The sequence below is a fragment of the Nicotiana attenuata genome, unplaced genomic scaffold (genome assembly GCF_001879085.1).
Source record: "Nicotiana attenuata strain UT unplaced genomic scaffold, NIATTr2, whole genome shotgun sequence".
Taxonomy (NCBI): Eukaryota; Viridiplantae; Streptophyta; class Magnoliopsida; order Solanales; family Solanaceae; genus Nicotiana; species Nicotiana attenuata.
In genome coordinates, this window is record NW_017672044.1 from 30,856 (window position 1) to 44,442 (window position 13,587).

The window sequence follows — 13,587 nt, forward strand, 5'->3', positions numbered from 1 at the left end:
TGGTTTAGTAGAAATAATTGGAAGTAGGGTTTCTCTACACAAACGACTTTATCAGTATCCTGTATTGATGACTTTGTTGATTTTGGGGTAAATGATGAACCCTAATTCGGCAGAGAAGATTGTGGAGTAGAATGTCTTAAAGAGAGAAATATTGGAAGAGAGAAATGAAATGAAAATTTTCACTCATATCTCTGTACAATGTATTCTCATAAATATATAGATGGAGTATCGGCTAACTCACTAACCACTTAAACTAATTGACTAACTACATAACTGATTCTAGAAGATTCTACACAACTATATACATTTTCACTATCATATTGTATTTTCATTATTCCCCCTCAAGCTAGGTGGTGCAAATATGTTCAGCACACCTAGATTGCTTACAAGATATTCATGTTGTCGTCTTCATAATCCTTTTGTTAAAATGTCAGCCTCCTGATCTCTAGTCCCCACATGTTCTGTCTTTATCAAGCCCTCTTGAATATTTTGTCTGATTAAGTGACAATCGTTTCATTCTTTCATGAAATACTGGGTTGGCTGCAACTTGCAATGCAGCCCTGCTATCACTGTACACTTTAATTGGTAACTATCGTTTGTCCCCAACTCCTTTAGCAATACTGTCAACCATACTACTTCTGATACTGCGCTTTCCATGCTTCTATATTCAGCTTCAGCTGAACTTCTTGACATTGTGTTCTGCTTCTTCGACTTCCATGAGATCAAAGAATTTTCACACTTTACTAGAAAATCTGATACTGACTTCCTTGTATTGGGACATGAAGCCCAGTCAACATCACATTATACACTCAATCTGTTGTTGTTGTTGCTGCTACTTAATAGAATTCCCATTCCTGGTTCTCTCTTAATGTATCTTACCACTCTCAATGCTGCATCCCAATGAGACTTCTTAGGGCTCTGTAAAAACTTACTAAGTGTTTGTACTGAGAATGCTATGCCTGGCCTAGCTAATGTCAGATACAATAACTTTTCAATGAGCCTTTGATATTGCCCACTGTCAGTTGGCAAAGTATCATTCTCAACTTTTGTCACTTTATCAAGATCTGGCACAGTTAGCTTTGCATTTGGCTCTAGAGGAGTCCATGCTGGCTTAGCACCTGTGAGCCCTAACTTAGAGATTATCACCAAAGCGTATTTTCTTTGGTTGATCAGTATACCCCTCTTTGATCTGCTGAATTCCATTCCAAGGAAAAACTTCAATTCTCCCAAGTCTTTGATCTTGAATGCTTGGTGCAAAGAGTTTTTGGTGGCTTCGATCAGGTGTAAATTGCTTCCTGTTACTAGTATGTTATCCACATAGACTATAATTACTACAATGTCCGACCCTTGTTGTTTGATGAACAAAGAGTGATCTAGACTGCTTTGATGAAAGCCATAATGTATAAGTGCCTCTGTTAGCTTGAGGTTCCATTGTCTACTAGCTTGGTTAAGTCCATAAAGGAATTTTACAAGTCTGCAAACCATACCTTGCTCCCCCTGACTTGTAAACCCCTGTGGGAGCTCCATATAGACTTCATCATTGAGGTCTCCCTGTAGGAAAGCATTATAGACATCTAGCTGATGAATGGACCAATTGTTTACAACAGCAAGAGACAGAACAGTCCTAACAGTAGCTATTTTAACCACTGGGGAGAAGGTCTCATTATACTCTAACCCTTCCCTTTGGTTATATCCTTTAGCTACCAGCCTGGCTTTGAACCTCTCTATCTGACCATATGCTTTAAGTTTCACTTTGTAGACCCATTTGCATCCTATAGGTCTCTTTCCTGGCGCCAATTTAACCAGTTCCCAAGTGTTGTTCTCTTGAAGAGCTCGAACTTCAATCTGCATAGCTTCAACCCATCTTTATCTTGAGATGTCTGCTGGAAATTTTTAGGTTTTGTGATTGCTAAGAAGCTCCAAGGTAGGTGTGATGAGATGAGGATAACTTATCATAGCTGACAACATTCTCAATAGGATACATAACTGAATTAGTAGATGGCTTCTGAGTAATATAGTTTGTCATCCACACAGGTTCTTTGGATCCTCTTTGAGATCTTCTGAGAGGAACTGTAGTGTCAATGCTATTTGTGAATGGTAAAACCTGCTCAAGATTGTCAGTTGGCAGTACTGATTCATCTATTTCAGGAGTGTTCTGTATGTCTTCATTAGGATCAACTGATTCTTCAGATGCATATATGTGTTGCAAGGTTTCATTCTCAGGAGTTCCCCCTAAGGTTGAATTCTCCTGTGAAACTTTATTGACAGGAACTACTTCTGACATTATTGCTGGATCAACTACAGAGTTATTTTTTGGAGCAGATTCCAATATAGGTAAATATGCTGGTATTGAGCTCCCTGATGGTAATTGATCATTATTATTTACAAGGAAGGGATCCATTGTTTGATTCATCTCTGTACCCTGTAGTTGGAATGGGAAAATGTCTTCCCTAAATGTGACATCTCTGTTTACAAAAAATAGATGTTTCTCCAGATCACATAGAATGTAACCTTTGGTTACACTAGAATACCCCATAAACACTGCTCTAATTACTCTGCTTGCAAACTTGTCTCCCATTGGCAAGACAACAACGAAGCATAAACATCCCTAAGTCTTCAAGTGACTTATAGAAGGTTTTTTATGAAAGAACACCTTATAAGGGGATTTGCCTTCAAGAGCTACTGATGGTAATCTATTGATCACATAAGCTGCAGCTAGTATGCAGTGTCCCTAAAACCTGATAGGAATGTGACCTTGAAATCTGATTGACCTGGCAACTTCAAGGAGGTGCCTGTGCTTTCTCTCTGCTACCCCATTTTGTTGGGGTGTGTAATCACAGGTTATTTGATGTATGATTCCTAAGGACATAAACAAGTCCTGCATTTCTGAGTTCACAAACTCCCCTCCATTATCAAACCTTACTGTCTGAATCATTGCACTAAACTGAGTTGCTATCATTTTAAGAACACTTTTAAGGACTATGATGACATCTGATTTAAATTTCAGCAGAAAAATCCATGTCACACGAGAATAGTCATCTACTATCGTTAAGAAGTACTTATTTCCTTCAAAGGTTGGTGTATTATATGGTCCCCAGACATCCAAATGCAACAATTGTAACACCTTATTTGATCCATTAGTGCTTGACGGAAAAGGTAACCTGTGGTGTTTGGCTAATGGACATACATCACAGCTATCTATTACAGATTGGCATATCTCTAAGTTGTAACCTAGCAGGTTTTCATAACTCCTCCTGAAGCATGTGCCAACCTCTTGTGCCACACCATCACTTCTTCCTTATTTCCCTGTGTTGTTAATCCTCTTGTGACTTTCCTTGATTTTGCTCCAACTGCTTTATTTGTTTGTGGTACCAGTAGATAAAGTCCATCTTTCTCTCTACCAATCTCCTTCACCTCCCCATTGAAGAGGTCCTGGAACAGACAAAAGTCAGGGTCAAATGCAACCAGACATTTAAGATCCCTTGTCACCTTAGACACTGACATAAGGTTGTATTGGAAATCAGGTAAAAACGATACATCCTTGATTTCCCCTGTTCCTGTGACTCTGTAATTCCAAGTATGTGTCACATGTATTACTTCCCCATTTGGTATATTGACCTTGTTAGTGTCTTTAGTGTTAACTGCTTTAACATTATTCAAAAGTCTTAGATTAGCAACCATGTGATTGGTTGCTCCCGTTTCTATTATCCAGTGTGCCTTTGCTATATCAACAAGAAATGAATAAGCATTACCTGCCATGTTGGCTGTATTTTCCTGTTATGGTTCTTGATTGATATTCAGACTCAGCATCTTCATGATCTGATCATACTGCTCTGTAGTCAATTGTGGTGCTCTAGCCATTTCTCTTTTGTTAACTCCCTCAGGTTGACCAATGCCTCCTGCATTTCCAGCAATTACATTTGGGTGATTGTTTTCAGCACAAGCATTATATGCATTGTTCATCTTCTTCTTCCCTTTGAAACCAGCAGGATATCCAATAATTTTGTAGCATCCTTCCTTCATATGAACTTCCATCTTACAATAGTCACACTGCACATTCCAGTTCCTTTTTGGTCTTGGATAGTTTTGGTGCATGTCACCTTTACCAGCCAAAAGAGCTGCAGAATCATTTGCATTCCCTGTTGTCATGATATTGGCCATTGATCTTTGGCTTTCTCTCTCAACCGGCATTGATTATGCTTTATTAATGCTTGGTGTAGTGCTAGTCATCAAAATTTGGCTTCTAGCTTGTTCATAGGTTTCATTCAATCCCATCAAAACTGTAAGACCTTCTCTTTTTGCATGAATTCAATGAAATTTTTAGACTTGGCAAAATCACATGGAGGTGGCACCATGTTGTCAAACTCATCCTAGAGATTACGAAGTTTGGAAAAATACACTGATACACTATCAGTTCCTTGAGTAATTGTAGCTATTGCTTTATGCAGCTGATACACTCGTGAAGTGCTTACCTTATCAAATCGTTCCCTCAAATCATCCCAAATAGCTCTAGCATTATTTTCATACACAATCCCTGTTATCAATTCCTTCAAAGTGAGCTCATGATCTATCCTAAGACGATAGCGTTACATCGGTCCCACTGATGACTTAGTTCTGCATCAAAATCCCCCTTTCTAGAGTCCCATTGACTAACCCTAGCTTGTTCTTCCCAAGCAGCTGGATTTCCATCGCTCGACTCCAGGTGATGTAATTGTCAGAACCAGTCAATTGGATCGATATTATCGGAGCTCTCCTCGTGTCTGAAGGATGAAGGAACAGTGGATGGTTATGGTCCAAATCTGTCTTTGCCGCCATTGTTGGATCTCATTTTGTAGCTCACCTATCAATTGAATTGTTGAACTAACAGAGTCTCCCAGAATCAATGTTGTGCACTCGCAATCGCGATTAATTGCTCTGATACCATGTTGATTTTGGGGTAAATGATGAACCCTAATTCGACAGAGAAGATTGTAGAGTAGAATATCTTAGAGAGAAAAATATTGGAAGAGAGAAATGAAATGAAAAATTTTCACTCATATCTCTGTACAGTGTATTCTCGTACATATATAGATGGAGTATCAGCTAAGTAACTAACCACATAAACTATTTGACTAACTATATAACTGTTTCTAGAAGATTCTACACATCTATATACAATTTCACTATCATGTTGTATTCTCATTAGACTTCACTGTCTTTCACTTTACTAAGCATGAGAATATGAAATTTCAAGAAAAAAAAACTCAAATATTGGAAAAGGGACCTCATCCATTAGAGAGATATTTACATTGCTCCTTTCCTCGGCAGATGCGAAGCCCGGATTTAAAATTTATGAATTTTGAATTTGTCATCGAACTCATAGTTTGTTTTAGCAAGTGTATTTGCAATTAAAGATTTATACATATTTAAAAAACTTTTTGTTTATATGAATATAGAGTAATGATCAAAATTTACTGGGTTCGTTCGAATCTGTGTAGCTCCGGCCTTGCTCCGGGGCAAATAATTGATGATAAAATAGTATGTGTATGGGGTCAAATTCTGCCCACTATGGTAAGCAACGACCCCCGACTAAGCAATAGCCGAAGTGGAGGGGACGACCCAAGAATGTTAGAGCGAAAGTATGCCCTTGAGTCTCGTCGTCTCCTCGAAAGCACGTGACCTATCCCTGTATTATTTTATTATTTTTTGAGGGGGTTCCCTTGTTATATAAAGGAGAATCCCAATGTTGTAAGGGAGGATCTTTTCAATAAGAAGCTATCATTTCTTTCTATTTCTCTCTCTCTCTCAACAAGCTTTCTCTTACTCTCTTTCGAATATCCAAGTTGTTGAAACAATCACAAGCATAATATATATTTCTAGGTCTAATTATATTTGATTACGATTTACCTTTGATTCATTTTGATTGTTTTCGCTTACAAAGTAAATAGTATCTTTTGAGTCAAACAATTTGGCGCCGTCTGTGGGGATTTCGGCAATCGAAATCATAGTTTGCACCTAGAACATCAAAAATAAACCACCTTCCTTCACACCCTACTGAAATCGAAAAATGGCGGAAAATGACGCAAGATTGAAAGCAATAGCAGGCGTCACAACCAACCTCATGGGCCCCCTCAACGAGGCCGGCAGAGAAAACATCTTGAGTACAACACCCGGTAACACTCAGGAGGGAGAAATCTCACCCTCCTCGTCTGAAGATCTGACGATCATGCAAGAAAAGGGGGCTTCCACGTCTGCAGTCAAAGAAGCACCACCCCCAGTGGTCAAGAAGCTACTGGAAGAATGGCTGACGAACACCCTAGGCAGCTTGCTCGAAAAATCGCCCCAAAGCAACATTAAGAACCCGTTGACGACGGACATCGCTACCACCAGTGAACACGATACTGTACGTACAAACAACAACCACACCAATGACCAGACCAGCGATGGCACACTTGCAGCCATCCTTAAAAAATGGAGGAAATGGAGAATGAAAACAAGGCACTTCGGGATCAGATGAAAGAGCATCAGGAAAGAGTAGACAAAATTCCCGGCGCTCCTAAGTTACTACCAAAGCGCGACGTGGGAAGATTCGTCGAACAGCCATACAGCGAAGAAGCTTCACCTTACCCGATCCCAAAAACCTTCAAAATGCCACCCTACTTAAGGATATATGACGGGACGACGGACCCCGAAGACCACCTGTCCACTATGTGACCGCTGTGAAGGGTAATGATCTGTCAAAGGAACAAGTACCATCCGTACTGCTGAAAACGTTCGGAGAAACGTTGATCGGGGGGGGGGGGGAGGACTAACATGGTACTCACAGCTGCCAGCCAGAACGATATCAACATTTAAAGAAATGGCGGATAAGTTCGCCACCGCCCATGCAGGAGCTAAGAAAGCAGAGGCCAGGGTAAACGATATTTTCGCCGTCCGACAAACCGCAGGTGAGGGACTCAGGGACTTCCTGGCCAGATTCAACAGAGTAAGGATGAGCCTACCAAACGTATCGGAAGGCATGGCGGCCGCAACTTTCCAAAATGGGCTGAGCAGAGATGGTTCGAGAGCAACCAAAAAGCTACTAAGCCAACTCATGAAGTATCCTCCCACCACATGGGAGGAGATCCACAACGCCTACTGTGCCGAGGTAGAGCAGACGAGGATGACCTCAACAGACCAACCCAGTGGCTCGCGACGATACAGTCAGAAGCAAGGAAGGATCGACGCAGCGAGGGCCGGCGGGAACAATCCTCGCGCTTCAACAAAGAAAGGCAACGGCCTTACGTCATATCCTCGCATCCACCACCGCCTAGACACACAGAAGCACTGTAGCGACATGTCGCCCCACTCCGTAATGAAAGAGGTATGCCCCCTTTATTATCCGCCCATAACTTTTGCGTGTCTCCCTCAGAAATAGTGTACGCACTGGAGAAGCTGGGCACCAAGGTATAATGGCCGCAGAAGATAAAATCAGACCCCGCCATGAGGAAGTCAAATGTCTTGTGCGAGTTCCACCAAGAAAGAGGGCACAAAACCGAAGATTGCATAGGGCTACGGCAGGAGGTGTCAGAATGCTGAACTAAGGATACTTGAGGGAGCTGCTCAGCGATAAGGGAAAGATCAACTTTGCACGAGGGCGGGATCAACCTCAAGGGCCGCCAAAGCCGCCTTCGCCAGCACGCACCATCAATATGATCGTCGGAGGAGGCGACGATTCAGCAATCAACCATATAAAGTTCACCACTTCGCACAAACTGAAGCGAACAATCGCCCACGAACGGTATGATGACTTCGAAGAGAGTATCACCTTCGATAAGTCAGATGCCGACGGTTTGTCTTTTCCTCATTATGATGCTTTGGTCATAACTTTACGTATTGCTGACACTGATGTTAAGAGAATCATGGTTGATGATGGAAGCGGCGCTTGTATTATCCATCCAAGAGTCCTCGCGCAAATGAGGCTCGAAGATAGGATAATACCGCGTTGCGTAACACTGACAGGTTTTAACAATGCAGTGGAACGAACCTCCGGGGAGGTATCATTGCCGATTTTAGCAGGAGGAGTTACGCTGGAAACCACTTTCCACGTCATGAACCAAGAAACAGCCTACAACGCCATCATAGGACGCCCGTGGATACACGCCATGCGAGCAGTCCCCTCAAGCTTCTACTAAGTGATCAAGTTCCCCACCCCTTAGGGAATATTTAGCATTCGGGGCGAGCCGCGCACCGCGCAAGAGTGCTACCGAATCGCTCAAGACTACTCACACACCAAGCAATTGAAAGGAGCAAGTGTGGAAGCACAACAATCAGCCGTGTCGGGGACTAAGGTCGACCCGAAAACGGAAGCCATCAAAGATGCGGACATCGTAGAAGCCTACAAAGCAACGGTCGAGGATCTCAACCCAGTACAACTGGACAGCACCGACCACTCAAAAAAAGCCTACATCGGACACAACCTCTACGACCCAAGTAAGTACCATGAATTTTTAACTAACCACGCAGATCTATTTGCTTTTTCTCATTCAGATATGCCGGGGATACCAAGAGACATTGCCACCCACAAACTGAATGTCGACCCACTATATCCACCCGTGCGGCAAGTTAGAAGAAAGTTCAATGCCGCAATCAACGAGGCCGTCAGCGAAGAGGTAGATAAGCTACTGGCCAACGGGTCCATAAGGGAATCAAAATATCCCCAATGGGTCGCCAATGTCGTCATGGTCAAAAAGAAAAACGGGAAGTGGAGGATGTGCGTAGATTTCACAGACCTTAACAAGGCATGCCCGAAGGACTCGTTCCCGTTACCTTACATCGACTAGTTGATCGACGCCACAGTAGGACATGAGCTGCTAAGCTTCCTAGATGCCTACTCCGGCTACAACCAGATCATGATGGCCGAGGAGGACCAAGAAAAGACAACTTTCATCACCCACCAGGGAACGTATTGCTACAAGGTGATGCCCTTCGGACTCAAAAATGCAGGGGCGACGTATCAGAGGCTAGTTACCAGAATGTTCAAGGAACAGCTTGGCAAGACCATGGAGGTCTACATCGACGATATGCTGGTAAAGTCGGCAAACAAAGAAGACCACCTCGACCATCTGAAAGAAGCCTTTGAGATACTACGACAGTACGGGATGAAATTAAACCTAGAAAAGTGAGCCTTCGGCGTAGCATCAGGGAAGTTCTTGGGTTTCCTCGGATCACAATGAGGTATCGAAGTCAATCCTGACCAGATCATGGCGATAGACGCAATACCTGAGACCTTGCACAGCAAAAAACAGGTACAAAAGCTGACAGGGCGAATAGCCGCCCTATCCAGGTTCATCTCGCGATCCTCCGACAGGTGCCATAAATTTTTTAACGTATTGAGAAAAGATCACGGACTACAATGGAACGAGGAATGCGCCGAGGCTTTAAAAAAATTGAAAGAATACCTGTCTTCGCCACCATTGCTAGTTAAAGCAAACCCCGGCGAACCCTTGCTAGTATACCTGGCAGTGTCCGAAGTCGCCGTCAGCGCAGTCCTGGCCCGTGAAAACAAAGGTACGCAGTCTCCTATTTACTATATCAGCAAAACCCTAGTGGACGCCGAAATACGGTATCCACACCTCGAGAGGCTGGCTCTGGCACTGGTCGTAGCTTCACGAAAGCTTAGACCCTACTTTCAATGTCATCCTATAAAAGTTATAACGACCTTCCCCCTGAGAAGCATCCTACACAAGCCCGAGTTATCGGGCAGGCTCGCCAGATGGGCCATAGAGCTCAGCGAGCACGACATATCCTATCACCCGAGAAACGCCATCAAGTCGCAGGTACTTGCAGATTTTGTTGCCGATTTCAGTACAGAGATTCTCCCGGAAGCGGAACTAGAGGCCATTCGTGCCTCTCCTAGTACCGACCTCTGGACCCTCTACACTGACGGCGCTTCCAACGCCTCGGGATCGGGATTGGGACTCGTACTCGAGGTCCCCACGGGCGAAATAATTCGTCAGTCCATACGATGCCCCGAGATGACTAACAAAGAGGCCGAGTACGAGGCTGTGATTGCAGGTATGAAGTTGGCCATCAAGTACGGAGCCCGATGACTCATCCTCCATTGCGATTCTCAACTCGTGGTAAACCAGGTCACCGGGACTTACCGGATCAAGGAACAGAGACTGCAGAAATATCAATTAGAAATTCAGAAGTTGATGCCCGAATTCGACGAATGTCGCCTGGAACAAATCCCGAGGGCACAGAACATCGAAGCAGACGGCCTAGCCAAATTGGCTGCAGCCACCATTCAGCCATAGATCACACTGAGGTACTCTCTTTAAATCTAACTTGGGACTGGCGCAACCAGTTTGTCTCCTATTTGCAGGACGGGACACTCCCGCTCGACAAAAAAGCAGCCAAAAAGCTCCGCGTACAAGCTGCCCGATACTGCCTAATAAGTCACGATCTGTACAAAAGAACGTTTGGCGGACCCCTCGCTAAGTGCTTGGGGCCACACCAAACAAGGCAAGTACTCGAAGAGGTACACGAGGGCCACTGTGGCGCACATACCGGCAATCGCGCTCTCGTCCGTTGCATCATCCGAGCTGGGTACCACTGGCCCACAATGAAANAGAAAGCAGAGGCCAGGGTCAACGATATCTTCGCCGTCCGACAAACCGCAGGTGAGGGACTCAGGGACTTCCTGGCCAGATTCAACAGAGTAAGGATGAGCCTACCAAACGTATCGGAAGGCATGGCGGTCGCAGCTTTCCAAAACGGGCTGAGCAGAGATGGTTCGAGAGCAACCAAAAAGCCACTAAGCCGACTCATGAAGTATCCTCCCACCACATGGGAGGAGATCCACAACGCCTACTGTGCCGAGGTACGAGCAGACGAGGATGACCTCAACGGACCAACCCAGCGGCTCACGACAATACAGTCAGAAGCAAGGAGGGATCGACGCAGCGAGGGCCAGCGGGAACAATCCTCGCGCTTCAACAAAGAAAGGCAACAGCCTTACGTTAGATCCTCGCATCCACCACTGCCTAGACACACAGAAGCACTGCAGCGACATGTCGCCTCACTCCGTAATGAAAGAGGTATGCCCCCTTTATTATCCGCCCATAACTTTTGTGTGTCTCCCTCAGAAATAGTGTATGCACTGGAGAAGCTGGGCACCAAGGTACAATGGCCGTAGAAGATAAAATCAGACCCCGCCATGAGAAAGTCAAATGTCCTATGCGAGTTCCACCAAGAACGAGGGCACAAAACCAAAGATTGCATAGGGCTACGGCAAGAGGTGGTCAGAATGCTGAACCAAGGATACTTAAGGGAGCTACTTAGCGATAAGGGAAAGATCAACTTCGCACGAGGGCGGGATCAACCTCAAGGGCCGCCAAAGCCGCCTTCGCTGGCACGTACCATCAACATGATCGTCGGAGGAGGCGACGATTCAGCAATCAACCATGTAAAGTTCACCACTTCGCACAAACTGAAGCGAACAATTGCCCACGAACGGTATGATGACTTCGTAGAAAGTATCACCTTCGATAAGTCAGATGCCGACGGTTTGTCTTTTCCTCATTATGATGCTTTGTTCATAACTTTACGTATTGCTGACACTAATGTTAAGAGAATCATGGTTGATGACGGAAGCGACGCCTGTATTATCCATCCAAGGGTCCTCGCGCAAATAAGGCTCGAAGATAGGATAATACCGCGTTGCATAACACTGACAGGTTTTAACAATGCAGTAGAACGAACCTCCGGGGAGGTATCATTGCCGATTTTAGCAGGAGGAGTGCTGGAAACCACTTTCCACGTTATGAACCAAGAAACAGCCTACAACGCCATCATAGGACGCCCGTGGATACACGCCATGCGAGCAATCCCCTCAAGCTTCTACCAAGTGATCAAGTTCCCACCCCTTGGGGAATATTTAGCATTCGGGGCGAGCCGCGCACCGTGCAAGAATGCTACCGAATCGCTCAAGACTACTCACACACCAAGCAGTTGAAAGGAGCAAGTGCGGAAGCATAGCAATCAGCCGTGTCGGGGACTAAGGTCGACCCGGCAACGGAAGCCATCAAAGATCCGGACATCGTAGAAGCCTGCAAAGCAACGATCGAGGATCTCAACCCAGTACAGCTGGACAACACCGACCACTCAAGAAAAGCCTACATCGGACACGGCCTCTGCGACCCAAGTAAGTACCATGAGTTTTTAACTAACCACGCGGATCTATTTGGTTTTTCTCATTCAGATATGCCGGGGATACCAAAAGACATTGCCACCCACAAACTGAACGTCGACCCACTATATCCACCCGTGCGGCAAGTTAGAAGAAAGTTCAACGCCGCAATCAACGAGGCCGTTAGCGAAGAGGTAGATAAACTACTGGCCAACGGGTCCATAAGGGAATCAAAATACCCCCAATGGGTCGCAAATGTCGTCATGGTCAAAAAGAAAAACGGGAAGTGGAGGATGTGCGTAGATTTCACAGACCTTAACAAGGCATGCCCGAAGGACTCGTTCCCGTTACCTCACATCGACCAGTTGATCGACGCCACAGCAGGACATGAGCTGCTAAGCTTCCTAGATGCCTACTTCGGCTACAACCAGATCATGATGGCCGAGGAGGACCAAGAAAAGACAACTTTCATCACCCACCAGGGAACGTATTGCTACAAGGTGATGCCCTTCGGACTCAAAAACGCAGGGGCGACGTATCAGAGGCTAGTTACCAGAATGTTCAAGGAACAGCTTGGCAAGACCATGGAGGTCTACATCGACGATATGCTGGTAAAGTCGGCAAACAAAGAAGACCACCTCGACTATCTGAAAGAAGCCTTTGAGATACTACGACAGTATGGGATGAAATTAAACCCAGAAAAATGCGCCTTCGGCGTAGCATCAGGAAAGTTCTTGGGTTTCCTCGTATCACAACGAGGTATCGAAGTCAATCCTGACCAGATCAAGGCGATAGACGCAATACCCGAGACCTTGCACAGTAAAAAATAGGTACAAAAGCTGACAGGACGAATAGCCGCCCTATCCAGGTTCATCTCGCGATCCTCCGACAAGTGCCATAAATTTTTTAACGTATTGAGAAAAGATCACGGACTACAATGGAACGAGGAATGCGCTGAGGCTTTAAAAAATTGAAAGAATACCTGTCTTCGCCACCATTGCTAGTTAAAGCAAACCCTGGCGAACCCTTGCTAGTATACCTGGCAGTGTTCGAAGTCGCCGTCAGCGCAGTCCTGTCCTGTGAAAACAAAGGTACGCAGTCTCCTATTTACTATATCAGAAAAACCCTAGTGGACGCCGAAATACGGTATCCACACCTCGAGAGGCTGGCTCTGGCACTGGTCGTAGCTTCACGAAAGCTTAGACCCTACTTTCAGTGTCATCCAATAAAAGTTATAACGACCTTCCCCCTGAGAAGCATCCTACACAAGCCCGAGCTATCGGGCAGGCTCGCCAGATGGGCCATAGAGCTCAGCGAGCACGACATATCCTATCACCCGAGAAACGCCATCAAGTCGCAGGTACTTGCAGATTTTGTCGCCGATTTCAGTACAGAGATTCTCCCGGAAGCGGAACTAGAGGCCATTCGTGCCACTC

The 13,587-nt window shown here is 45.0% G+C and overlaps 1 protein-coding gene across 1 annotated transcript; it reads right to left on the minus strand.

Moving 5' to 3' along the window:
- Window positions 1–4,274: 4,274 nt before the first annotated feature.
- Window positions 4,275–4,815, minus strand: LOC109211504. The gene is made up of 3 exons (XM_019375041.1): window positions 4,655–4,815; window positions 4,473–4,572; window positions 4,275–4,370 (listed from the first exon to the last, which is right to left on the minus strand). The coding sequence occupies exons 1-3, from the start codon at window positions 4,813–4,815 to the stop codon at window positions 4,275–4,277; spliced, it is 357 nt and encodes a 118-aa protein (XP_019230586.1).
- Window positions 4,816–13,587: the final 8,772 nt, after the last annotated feature.

Coding starts and splice junctions, on each gene's coding strand:
- LOC109211504 (XM_019375041.1), bottom strand. CDS start 4,815: ATGGCGGCAAAGACAGATTTGGACCATAACCATCCACTGTTCCTTCAT. Junction 4,573..4,654: donor CTTGGGAAGAACAAGCTAGG/GTTAGTCAATGG, acceptor CTATCGTCTTAG/GATAGATCATGAGCTCACTT. Junction 4,371..4,472: donor TGAGGGAACGATTTGATAAG/GTAAGCACTTCA, acceptor CGTAATCTCTAG/GATGAGTTTGACAACATGGT.